Here is a 13,379-nt window from a genome sequence, read left to right on the forward strand (position 1 = left end):
GACTTCCTCCAAGTGGTGCTACTGTTTGATTTGTGTGGCTGTAATGCTGATCCTCCTCATCGTCATTCTCATCTTTTGCTTCTTAGGTGAGAGAGTCTTATTTTATATATAGCTTATTTGTAATTATGTTTCTATTCTCAGATTGTTTTCAGTGATTATATTAGGATTTCAGAAGAAAGGACTTCTTGCTTAAAGTAGAAAATTGGCTAATTTTGTTCTTTTTCCTTTTTGTTTAACATTTTCTAAACATTTAAATTATCTGTATTTTTTGTGTTTCATGATACTTGTAAAAAAAAGAAAGAGACAAAACAAATTCACAATTTCATCTCAGAATTTCTTAATTTGCCAATTTATTATATTCAGTTGTAGCATTCATTTTATTTATAATTTCTAAATAAAAGAATTAGCTAAATATTCATATATTTTCCTAAATAGCAGTCAAAGAGCTTATATTCTTCTCTACCTAGTAGGTCAATGGTTATAATCTTGTTCGTATATTACTGCAATACTTTCTACAGTTGTTTGCAGAATTGTAAAATACTAAATAATGCCAGAAATGTGCACAATCTTGTGCTGGTCATATAAGATTAATCATAAACAATCCTTTCAGTTTTACTGTGTGTGTTTATTTTCTTCAGTCCAGCAGAACAGAACTCTACAAAGACTTGTTGAGGAACTGAGGGAAAGGCAAGAAAGAACAAAATAAATGTCCACCATATTTCAAGACTTTGCAGAAACCTGACAGCACTGGACATCAGACACTCACCCCCCAGCACAAACCATGTACAGATATCTAAAACATGTTGTTGTGTATGTAAAACAGTGAACCAGGTCAATTAAAAAGTGTGTCAAGATGAAAAATCATGCGATCTTTTTGCAGACACACGTCGTATAATGTGACTAAGAATAATGATTATTCAGCGTCTTATCATGTAGTAATATGATGAAGTTATAATGGCGTGTATGATTGTGGATGTTATACAGATTACCAGTCAGAATGTAGTCCAGTAGATTTATGAGCACCATTTGGAGTCAGTAGCTTGCAGACTGAGATTCAGGCATGTGGATTACAGCTATGTTTTAATATATAGACTTATTAGGTGCTTTAAACAGCTTCTGTTCTACATTTATTTACCTATTAAACAAAGCCGGATTTGCAAATGATCTTCTTTAGTAGATCAATGATCAGAGCGGCAGCAGAGCTGGAACATGTCTCAACCAAATGCAGCCTCAGAATTCAGTGGATCTTGTGGTCCAATGTTGTACCCTGATAACAGACTGACCCACCACATTTGTGCATTTGTACTTAAAGTTTGCAGATTAGTTCTGTTCTAAGGAGTGTCACTATAAATGAACACAGTAGAAGGAGAATCACATTTGTAATACAGTGATCGATCTGATTAAAAAAAAGACCAAAATCTGCTTTGCAGCTAACCTTAACATCTGGAGAGTTGACAGATTTGCCAAAGAATATGACTGCTTATAAAAAAGCTGTACAAATCATATAACAGGTACATAAGGACCATGTGTTATTTTGATGAGATATGTGTATTTTGCATAAAACAATAAAAAAAAAAACCTATAAAACAAAAAAACTAGTTTGTGCTGGAACTGATTATTTAAAATTTCAGAATTTAAAACACGATCTGGAAGTTGTGTTAGCACTGGCTTTACTTCACATCCGCGATGCTCTCCTCACACTGCTCTCCACGCCACCCTTCATAGCACACACATTTGAATTTTGATCTTAGGTCATGGCCATGTTCACCCCCAGTGTCGAGCATTGAAATCATGTGATCGGAATGAGGGTTGCGTCTCGCGCAGCGACCGTTACCACTGCACACGCTCTTACTGCAACGTGTAACACCCCGATGCAAATCGTTCACGTACACACCCAAGACTGAGAGAATGTATTGCCGGAGAAGATCACACTGTTGCTAGAGTGAGAGAGAAATGAGATGATGATTACTCCAAAGTAGGGTCTAATATAGCATATAGTCACGTGTATGGATTTTACATGAAATGCAAATGCACAGATATTTACACTTTATAGTTAATAACCTATTTGTATTAGTTATTACAAACTACAGAATAAATACACATGCTGACCTTAGACTTGGCAAACCCCATTTCACCCCACAACACCACACCAGCAGCACCTAAAGACGCAATCTCACCAAGCGTGTTCTCTAGATCAGTCTGTAATAAAACATACATAGTATAAGCAAAAACTTCTGATCCAACCATGTGTAACATGGAACCTCTTTTGAAAGGTTATGGAAAGTTTAATTGACTGTTTAAATAATTCTTTACATAATAATTATACATAAATCAGTGTTGTCCTCTGATCACAAGAAAGCTGGAGCCCTGTTGAGAAGTTGAGTCTCTAAAGTCAGCTAATATTTTAAGGAGTATGAGGATCAGGGAGCATTAAGTAAAAGAAAGCACTAACTTTTTTATTAGTTTGTGTTGACATCAAAATTTGTTAATTAAATTTGTTGTAAAAACCATTGGGTATAGGAATCCAATCTGTGCTGGTGATACAAAAATATACATAAAAATGACACATAAGCAGCACCTTCTGAGATCTAAAGACAGAGTGAGGTGTATTAAAGTTAGATCTTTAAACGTTGTTGTCCTAATTTTTTTCTTCAGAAGTATCAAAGATGAGGTTGTTCTGTGGATATGTGGATCCTCAAAAGGACTGAAATCATTATAAGGGTCTACTTTTACTTGCAACTGATTAAAGTAATTTCAACTTGATATCTTAGGCAGAATTGTGCTTTTTAGAAACACAATAAGCACTGCTTTTGTTCTTTTGCTCTTTGTCCTGTTTGTTTTCAGTGGATGGATTTAAATGAAACACTAAACTGAGGGGCTGTTGATGTATATTTCATATTTTAAGACAGCTTCTATAGCTTTAATCACTGCCATCAGAATTGCAAATAATTTCCTCTGAATCAAAACTATGAGAAATGTCATGAATGGGGATCTGCAATTACAAAACAGTGTGTTTGCATGTATACCTTGTTTAAGAAGTGCAGAGTTTTTATAAAGGCCACTCTAGCGTAAGGTAAAACAGGAAGTCGGGGGGCATCACCTCCATGCTGTGCTCCCACTCGGAATGCCTCGAGGACACGGTGTCTTACCATAAGCCGGGTGTTCGGGTGTCCTGCTAGCCGAGGACACACATAGACACTTGGGTAAAGAGCAGTGGACTGCTGCCATAAAAATGCCAGTTTGTCATTTAGTGCCTGTGTTCCAGATTTGCACTTTCCTGTGTACCCACTCTCTTTTGCCCCACGATCATTATAGCAGCCAGGGTATCCATAAAACCCCCACAATCCCTTGGGCCGAGCCTTGACTGCGAGTTGCAGCGTTTTCTCCATGAACGCCTGTGCTGCTTTCTCAAACTCGGCCGTTGCCAGCAATGTGACTTCCTCCTCAGACATGTCTGGATGTTTCTCATGTACCAGTTGCTTAGACAGATCGTTGTAAGCCTGTCGGATGCCGAAGTTGCGAACCCAGAGAGGCTGCCATTTCTCCCAGTCCACCACACCCAACCCACTGAAACTTCTCTGTATAAGTGAACGTATCTGTGCCTCCGACATTTCAAGGTGATTCTCAAGATCGCCCCTCTGAGGAACACCTCCATTCACACTGAAGCCCTCACGGTCGATGTAGGGATACAAACCAAGCCGGCGTTCATAAAACAGACTTATGTTTTCACCTCTGAATCTTTGTTCTGCATTGTGTATGATGCCATACTGCTTCAAGGGCAAGGAAACATCAAACACATTCTTGCATTTTGAGGTGGGCATGTTCCACACCACGGAGAAACCCTGATTCCTGATGACAGAGCCACTTTCTGAAACAAGGACGGTTAGGGTGAGCAGCATGGGGAGCAGCAGAGAGAACCCTCCAAACATGATGGTTCCTCCTGTAGACACAGACACAGCTCAATTACACATCCAACTAAAAAGAATACCAACACAATACATAACATGATTTATGCAAATATTCTATGTAGTTTTAAACTCAGAAGAAAAAACCAAGTCCAATACAAATCATGTCAAATGTTTATTTATAAATAAAAGCTATACAAGGTTATACAGTGGCACTGTGTTTGAGCAGAATTCCTCTGTATCCAATCTGTATAAACTTAGTGTAGAAATCAGGGGTGGCCAACCCGCGGCTCGCGAGCCGCATGCGGCTCTTACGTTCATATCGAAGTTTGTGTTTGTTTGTTTTTTTTAATGTGCGTGTTCGCTTCGCTTGAGTTCAATACGGTATTTTAAGACTTAAATGAGCTTACCCCTACTGGGAAACTTTGCGGTATATCAGACGAAACACAATTGAAATGACGCAATAAAAACGCGCAGCCAGCAGGCGGTTATCTGGATAAGAGCAACATGTCTGCGGTGTGTGGAGATCGATGTGCAAAACATGCGATGCTGAAATTTCAGGGGGTGTATCTGCAAAGAGTTTCTCCAAGTCGGGATTAATTTATCGCCTGAAATCCAAACATCCCAATTGCCATTCTAAATATGAGAAGAACGCGGCGCAGAAAAGTGAAGTCAATCCGAGCATGCGCACTCCGTCTGTAGTGGACGTTTTTGAAAAGGCAGGAAAGTTTTCCAGTGATGGTGCCAAGACAAAAGGCATAACACAAAAAATTATGGATTTCATTGACTTTTGAATTGAATTTTCATTTCGGTGCATCCCTAAAATATTATCGTTGGTGTGGCCCTCTGACACAATTCAGGTTTCTCATGTGGCCCCTTGTAAAAATTAATTGCCCACCCCTGCATCTCACGCACATGCGCATTTGACGAAAATACCATATTGAACTCAAGCAAAGTGAACACGCACATAAAAAAAACAAACAAAAAAAAAAACAAAGTCCTTGTTTTCTACCCTGAAACACGTGACATCAAAGCATCGCTCTGTTCTGACTGACACTCATGTGAAAGAATTGCTTCGAGTGGCAACAACGGAATACGAGGCAGATTTGAAGGGGATTGTTCAAGGCAAGAAATGCCAAAAGTCCCACTAAGTAACATGCATAGTAAAATAACAACGCTATTGTAAATTATTATATTTTAGTTTGTAGACTTGGTCAAACTAAGAGTTTGTGTGTGAGGCAGTGCAGTGTTCATTGTTGAAAATGACTGTCCTGTGGTCTTAGTACTGTAGAAGTCAATTTCTGTCATTATGTTGGTGTGTGACATTTACAATAAATCTGGCTGAGCAGAGGTGTGTGTGTGTGTCTGTGTGTGTGTGTGTGTGTGTGTGTAAGAGGAAGGGATGGGTGATGTTCATGTGTGCCCATGTGTATGATGTGGCTCTTTGCGGTAACACAGTAAAAAATGTGGCTCTCGGTCTCTGACTGGTTGGCCACCCCTGGTATAAATGTACACCAAGTTTGACAAGAGCCAAATTGTGATGGCTAGACGACTGTGTCATAGCATCTCCAAAACTGCAGCTCTTGTGAGATGTTCAGTGGTCAGTAGCTATCAATAGTGGCTTAAGGAAGGAACAGTAGTGAACCCATAAAATGGCAAAAGTGGGACCAACACAATATTAGGCAGGTGGTCATAATGTTATGCCTGATCAGTGTATGGAAATGAGGCAAAGTCCCACAAGCTGTGTTTGATATATAGGTGTGGGAAATCATCAGCTAGTAACCCTTCCATTACGATTTTTAATTGTATGTGGAAAACATGGTCAACAATTTTGTCAGACCTCTGGGATTTTTCAATGTCTACAGGATGTGAGTGTGAGCGACTGGGAAAAATCACTGCATCATCATTTACTTTACTGTGTAAGGGGGGGGGGGGGTATCATAAATTATATCCTGGCTAGTAGACAAAAAGATTTAATGCTCAATCAATATAGATTGGAATTCCCTCTTCTTCAAGCAGCCTTTTACTGTACGCAACATTTGTAAATACAGGTAGACCCCAACTTACGACGTAGATAGGGACCGAAAAAATCAAGTAAGTCCATAAGAGTGCCTACTCTATGATGCGTTCAGACACAGACATAACACATCCATTTTTTTTTTGTAAATTAAAAATTATATATATATATATATATATATATATTTTTTTTTTTTTTTTCTTGAAATGTAAGTCGAGTGGTCGTATGTCGGGGTCTGACTGTATGTAGGAAGTTGAGGAGAGAACTCTTGAGCCCTTTGAAAGGATGAAAAACAAACTACATATGTAAATTATATGTGGGTGGAAGCTTTCAATAGATATATCCGTGTATAAATAAACGTGTGTGATTGATTATAAGCACGGATATACAATTAAATTATGTGGTTGTAAATTCGACAGGAACTCAGTACATAGTTATTAGTTTCTGTACTGCGTTCATTACTGTCAACTGCTAGCTGTGAAACATGGCTTTAACACATTGTATACCACAATGACTAATAAGTTGTTCATTGTAGGACACCATTCAGTATGATGCACTTGATTTCAACCTGGTTCTCAAGTACCCAATTTTACATTTGTGTCATGTCTTAGCATCTGGTTTGTGTAACTGGCCCATATGCATTGACTCTGCCAGTAGTATACATATCTATTAGACAGCAGTTTTTGTGGCCTGTGAATATTTACCAATTAAATGTCATTACTGATGCAGAACAGGACAAACAAAAAAGTTATTGCACTTTTATTTGAAACTGAGTACAATCAACTACTCATCCATTTTAAAACATTTACAATTCTATAATGATATACTAAGGCACATTCAGTTTCAGTATTCGGATCATGTTTAATGGTGATAATGTCGATCCTGATGAAATTACCTGAGACATAACACAACAGTCCTCGAACCAAAGATCTAAACTGACAGGATCTAATATACAGGATCTGAGGTGTGACTGTGTGGGTGATGTGTGTGTACATCAAATGTTCTTGTGCATCCAGAAGACAGGCAGTCCCCGAGGATCTGTGTATGGTGTCTGTTCCAGAGTCTGTTTAACAGGAGCCCATGAAGAAGAAGGAAGAGCTGGGGCAGGTGGAGGAACAGATGAAGTAAATGAGCAAGATTGAGGAGGAGGAAGGTGGGTAGCTGAAGAAGTCGCAGAAAGAGAGGAACTATGAGATGGAGATAGGAGAGGGACTTTGTTTGGTGGAGGAGGTGGTGCTGGTGGTGGAGAAGGTGATGGAGGTAGGTTATTGCTGAGTGCTGCAATATTATGCTTCCTTATTCTCTCTCCTTTCCCATCATTCTCAGGGGTCCTGCAGATCTTATGTAGTAGTTCCATTGGCATGAAGGAAGCCAGAGTTCCCACGTTCTGCACAGGTTGTGAGAGCACGTAGCCCAGGTGGGCATAGAAGTACTGCTTATCGTGAGTGGTCAGGTAGAGTCGGGTGAATCCTCTGGCCTGGGCGTAACACTCCACTCCCACCATCAGCGCCCGGCCATAGCCCTTGCCCCGCAGATCATCTCGCACCACCACCGATTCCACGAATGCACTGCGGCTGCCTAGCACTCGTGAGACCCGAGCATGACCGATCAACACCTCACCCTCCAGCAGGACAAGACACGCTGGGTAGCTGTCACTAGACTGGCGAAGTGAATGGAGCCGTGCGCCCATGCTGCGCTGCCATTGAGTGTTCAGAAGTTCTGCACATGCCTCCAAAAGGTCCCAGCGATGGTGGAGAGGGACGATACATACAGCTGGAGTGCTAACCTCATCGTCACACCTGCACACACGGCCATGGGCAGGAGTCAACACAGAGATTCAGAGCTTTTAAGCGACACTGTGGGGTTTGGTTTCACATTTTGCAACATGCTTTTTGCTGCTTTCTCAAGAAACGGACCAGAAAAGTGAAACATGCGATCGGTTTTGCAATGCAAGTTTTTAGTGAAATATGTTAATGCAATGCTTGAGACCAAGGCAAGCTCTGACACCTTCAAGACAAGAACACAGCAGGGTTGCATTTACATTCTCTTTCATGTACAATGTATACACTCTACACTTCTCTTTTTTTGCAAACTGTTGGAACCTTTGCAATTTGTTGTGTCCCCTTTTCACTGAAAATAATGACCACAGAGGGACGGTGAAGAAACCTTGTTTTTCCCTCCAAAACGGTTGGAAATTGTTTTAAACACAATGACACCCCCAGACCACAGAAATGACCGACACACTTGAAAATGTTCTTCAGTAGAGTAAAGTTGCAGCCATACACAATGTGTAGTCCATAAAGTATATGTTTCTCTTTTTATTCAATAACATCATTTTGTAAAAAAAATGATGTTTTTATATATATATATATATATATATATATATATATATATATATATATATATATATATATATATATATATATAAAATTGAGGTTTTTTTTAATAATTCTAAATGTATTAAAGACCTACCTAAATGTCTCATACTGGTATTTTAAGTCTAACCCATCAACATATTTCTTTCCAAAGCCTTTAAACCATTGCGATATAAGAAGGAATACATAATCTGGAATGTCAGACAAGTCAAGACTTTAGGAGAATAAACGTGTACAACTTCGATTTCCACTTGGGTTGTACAAGTGAACGCGTTTAATTACGGTGTTACATTTTTTAAGTATCCGACAATGCAACGCATCTCATTTCACGCCTCGTTTTGGCGCTATTCCCTGCACACAGTCGTGCTTTAAGTCTCAAACTTTCCCTAAACTATAAAAATAAGCATATCTTCATGCACATAGAGATGAAATTCCTATAGACTTACCCTCAGTGATGTGTGTAGAACAAAAGCAGAAGGGCAAAACTGAGCCACACACACACACACACACCCACTTTCACACCAAGAAGACAGCATCAGAATCAGGAAATTAAAGCTCACGGTGCTAAGCATCTCTGTTCGCTGACATGAGATCAGTTCAACTCGGGCTATTTTTATGTTTGAAAAATGTAAGTGGTTAAGCAGAAGTATGGTGTTAAGTGGTAAAAAAAAACCAGAAGGTGGCAAGAGAAAGTTCCAGTAAGACAAAAGTCACATTGTGGAAGACAGTACTCAGAAAAGCCGACATGCACATGATTAAAAGTGAGAACGAATTACAGTCAGATATACAGTGAGTTTATATGGTTCTCACTGAGAGATTAAACCTTATAAAAGCTTTTTATCAAGCTAATATTCGAAGTCAAATGTTTTAGCTGAACATTTGGTTGAACTGACCTGCAAAATACCACAAAGTGTATTCATCTACATGGCATGTGTGGTCCATGCAATAATGCGGTGACACAACTGTGTTGTTCAGTGGTACATATTAACACTCAGACTTATGGAAAACTAACAGATTTGAAGGCATTGATTAATTATAATAGTTTATACAGGTTCCTGTTGGTAATATTTCTTCTTAAAAAAATTTCAAGGGCCTGATTTAGTAACGTTAAGAAACAAGCGCTTACATTCTTACACTCGTTTTACTCAAGTTCATTGTAGTGTGTTTCTTGTTGGTGTAAACTATCCACATCATTTTTGTTAACATGTCATTTGTTAGGCTTTTTCATACTTGCAAAGCAAGCTGACTAAAAAAATATCTCTGTACACTTGTACAATTGGGGTCTTCCAGTTGTGCATCACACAGTGAATGGAGACCAACTGCAGTTGATAAACTTGTGACTGGCGAAATGAAGAAATGTAAGACCTCCACACCACAACTCACTGATACAAATTGTATGCATTTATAGCGTCATATCTAAATTGTGCAGATTTGAGAGAATCTCTTATTTAAAGTTTCTCGGGTTTGTCGAATTAAACGTGTTCCTGTGGTACCAGTCACCAGCAACATGGCCCCCTCCTTTGTTTCAAATCTGCCTGATTCATTCTAATACCCTACCCCTGGATGCAGTTCTCTTCAACTGGAGACACAGTGCAGCTGAGGATGGTTCCACACGAACAGCTTAAAGATCCATGAAGTTACTCAAGAACTATGAGTTTGGATTTGGACTGCAACTGACATGAACCGTTTTACATTTAAGCACTGAACAGTACACCTCAGCAATGAAAAAAACTGGACATTCGGTGGCACCCAGATGAAGATTGGTTCCCTTTTGAGTCTGGTTCCTCTCAAGGTTCCTTCCTCAAAGCATCTCAGAGTTCTTTCTTAATCATTGTCGCCACTGGCTCGCTCATTAGAGATAAACTTGTAAAGGATTACCTTAGACACAATAACATATAAATTCATATTTTATAACGCTACTTTGGGACAGTGTCCAATGTTAAAAGCCCCCTGAGGGTTTTATTAAAGAAGTTACGAGTGAGGCTCTGAATGCCCATTTATTGTTACACTTGTTCTAGTACCACAACAAACCAAATATGTAGTTTTTTAGTTCAGCAACACATTTAGGAGGTTTAAATACAAAGGATTCCTCATGCTACCAATTTGAAAAACTTCTAGGACTCAACCTACTTGAGGAGGAAGCTGGGAAGGGGTAGTTCAGTGGTCTCAGTGTTGGAATTTTAACTACTGGAAAGTTATGAGTTCAAATCCCAGCTCCACTAAACTGTCACTGCTGGGCCCTTGGGCAAGGCCCTTAACACTCATGTTGTATACATGAGTTAATTGTAAATAGCTCTGGATAAGGGCGTCTGCCAAATGCCGTAAATGTAAGGAGGATGTGCAAGCATTGGCTCAAACTGTTTATAAACTGGCAGCAGTTGTACGAAATGACCACCAGAGGGAGCTGTATATTTACAAAAGCTTGAGTAAAACGAACTTTTCCTAATATGGTGCTGCCTCGTGTTAACACAATAAGCAGCGTTTATTATAATAAAAAATATTTAAAAAAATTTAAAATAGGACAGCAATCCAGTTCGATAGCTTGAATATTTAGTCTAGATTTGGTCTTAGTGATGATGTTGAAGTAATACCCTTCATCGCAGAGCTACCGTTTAACGGATTTAACGTTTTTTGTTGTTGTTTTTTTAAATCTTACTCTCCGGTTTAAATGCAAGTTGCCCGGATGTGAAAGTGATCTACCCTGTGAGTGTCAGTGATTCCAAATCCACTATTCATTTCTCCTTCTACTTCCAGCTAATGTTCATGTGATCACAGTTTACCCACATGATTAGTCTCTATCCTCCTGTCAGTGGTCACTCAACTGGATCCCAGGCACACTTTTCTGAAGAAACTCGATCCTGACTCGAGATGAATCCCAACACAATAACATAACAGAAATCAGCTTCATGCCGGTTGTATCCCAGGCCGGCAGAGCTCTGACAACCAGAAAAACGTGTAGAAGAACGCTGATTGGAGAGGGACCGTGCATCATAGCGCCTTCTGGTGGACCGGAGGCTTTACTTCTGCTTCAATATAAATGCAGTTCCTGACCAATGAAATAAAAAAAAAAATTCAGGCTTATTAAAATCAGGTTCATGTTAAAAAATTAGACAGTGAATAAAGATTTCTAAATGTCCAAAATCACAAATACAATATGTGGACAAAACCATATTTTCAACCATATGGGTTCTTCCCCAAACTTCTACCACAAAGAGAGAGGAGACCCACAAGTTTTTAAAAGCAGTAACATTAGATGTTCCCTACATTTGTACCTAAAGTGAACCCCTAACAAGATGGTTCACATGGAATGGAGTGAAAGATCTTGAGTGGTCTGCAGGCTTATTGAAATCAAGTTTTACCTTCACAGGTTCACAATAACAAAAATAGGCAGACATGTCCCTAAATGTCCAAACTCGCAAATGCACTAAGATTTGCGACATCTGATTTTCCAGCCATATGAGTTCTTCCCCAAACTGTTACCACAAAGATGTAGGAAACCCACAATTGTTTAAAATGTCCTTGGATGTGGTAACTTAAAATTTTTCCTTCGCTTGAACTAAAACATAATGACAGTGCGCCTTTACATAAAGCAAGCACCATGGTTTACATATGGTTTACATGGGTTGGAGTGAAAGATCTTTAGTGGCCTGCTATAGAGCTCTGGCCTTACCCCGAGAACACCAGGGCTCTTACTAGCTAAAGTTGAAGGTCGTTCATTATAAGGTAAAAAAGGTCATGCTAGTGTTGAGAGACGACTTCTTAAGAAAACTCATTGTATTATGACTGAGTCAGCGAGAAAATTGAATAATGGAGGCATAATTGTTTTATAGGGAAATAAATTATGTCAGTACAATACAGCAAAATTGAGTCAGATATGTAGTATTTACATATTAATAAAACTAAAAGCAAAACATCAACTAACAAGATAAAAAAGAGAAAAGGGAAAGATAAGAGGGCACAGGTTAGTTCTATACAGTACAAGAAGTTGGGGGGGGGGGGTTACTGATCATGCATATCTGGGATACAAATCATACAATAAAAATAAAAAGGGGTAATTTGAGGTAAGGCATGAATGACTGATGGCTTAATAATAAATAGAAGCTGATAAAAATTATTATTAATTAATTAAAAGTAATTTATTTGCTTTCTCCCTCCATTATATTACAGAAATCTGAGCTTGAAATAATCGTTAAGAAGCTTTTATTGTCATTTCTACTATATATTGCTGATGTACACAGTGAAATGAGTCAACGTTCCTCCAGAACACTAGTGTTACATTAAAGAACATAGAGCTACATCACACAACATGGAGCTACATAACAGAACACAGAGCAAGGACTAAAGTAAGTGTCATTGCCACGTAAAGTGCATTGTGTGCATCCTAGTGCAAACAAAATACATTGCAGACAGACAACACAAGACAGTTTGGGACAAATACACAACACAAAATAGTGTTGACCAGTAAACCTCTTGTATACTCTGATAATACAGTAATGTGCAGAAAAGGACTATAAAGGGACTATAAACAAAGGTAAAAATAAACACAATGCTGTGCAAAAACAGCAGTGGCAGCAGTCTACAGCATGTAAACAGTATAAGATTAAATATAAAAAATAAGTTGTGGAATGAATTGAGATGAGTAATGAGTGTTGAGTTCAGGTTGTACAGTTCAGTAACACACAGTTGAGTGAGTGTGTGTGAGTTTCAGTTTAAATTTAGTTCTGTTTGTTCTGAGCTTTCCTCAGCCTTCTTATGAAGTAGAGACTCTGCTGGGCTTTCTTGCTGATGGAACTGGTGTAAAGTGACCAGGTGAAGTTCTCTGCCAGGTGAACACCAAGGAATTTGGTGCTCTTGACGATCTCCACGGAGGATCCATCGATGATCAGTGGAGAAGGGCCACTCTGTGCTCTCCTGAAGTCAACAACCATGTCTTTGGTTTTGTCAATGTTCAGAGACAAGTTGTTGGCTCCACACCAGGCTGTTTCACCTCCTCTCTGTAAGCTGACTAGTCGTTCTTGCTGATGAGACCCACCACGGTCGTGTCATCAGTGAACTTGATGTGATTCGAGCTGTGCATTTCTA

At 39.1% G+C, this 13,379-nt stretch overlaps 2 protein-coding genes across 3 annotated transcripts; both read right to left on the reverse strand.

Moving 5' to 3' along the window:
• Positions 1–604: 604 nt before the first annotated feature.
• On the reverse strand, positions 605–11,289 carry hyal3 (hyaluronidase 3). 2 transcript variants are annotated; one of them, XM_083553435.1, is made up of 4 exons: positions 11,082–11,289; positions 3,027–3,940; positions 2,110–2,199; positions 605–1,937 (listed from the first exon to the last, which is right to left on the reverse strand). In XM_083553435.1, the coding sequence occupies exons 2-4, from the start codon at positions 3,927–3,929 to the stop codon at positions 1,671–1,673; spliced, it is 1,260 nt and encodes a 419-aa protein (XP_083409561.1). In that variant the 5' UTR covers positions 3,930–3,940; positions 11,082–11,289; the 3' UTR covers positions 605–1,670. The 2 variants fall into 2 exon arrangements, with proteins under 2 accessions (XP_083409561.1, XP_083409562.1); XM_083553436.1 differs by lacking the exon at positions 11,082–11,289 and adding an exon at positions 8,744–11,075.
• naa80 (N-alpha-acetyltransferase 80, NatH catalytic subunit) lies at positions 6,666–11,235 on the reverse strand. The gene is made up of 2 exons (XM_083553438.1): positions 8,410–11,235; positions 6,666–8,269 (listed from the first exon to the last, which is right to left on the reverse strand). Exon 2 carries the CDS (start codon positions 7,610–7,612, stop codon positions 6,917–6,919), a length of 696 nt encoding a protein of 231 aa, XP_083409564.1. The 5' UTR covers positions 7,613–8,269; positions 8,410–11,235; the 3' UTR covers positions 6,666–6,916.
• Positions 11,290–13,379: the final 2,090 nt, after the last annotated feature.

This window comes from Silurus aristotelis (assembly GCF_946808225.1).
Source record: "Silurus aristotelis genome assembly, chromosome: 11".
Classification (NCBI taxonomy): domain Eukaryota; kingdom Metazoa; phylum Chordata; class Actinopteri; order Siluriformes; family Siluridae; genus Silurus; species Silurus aristotelis.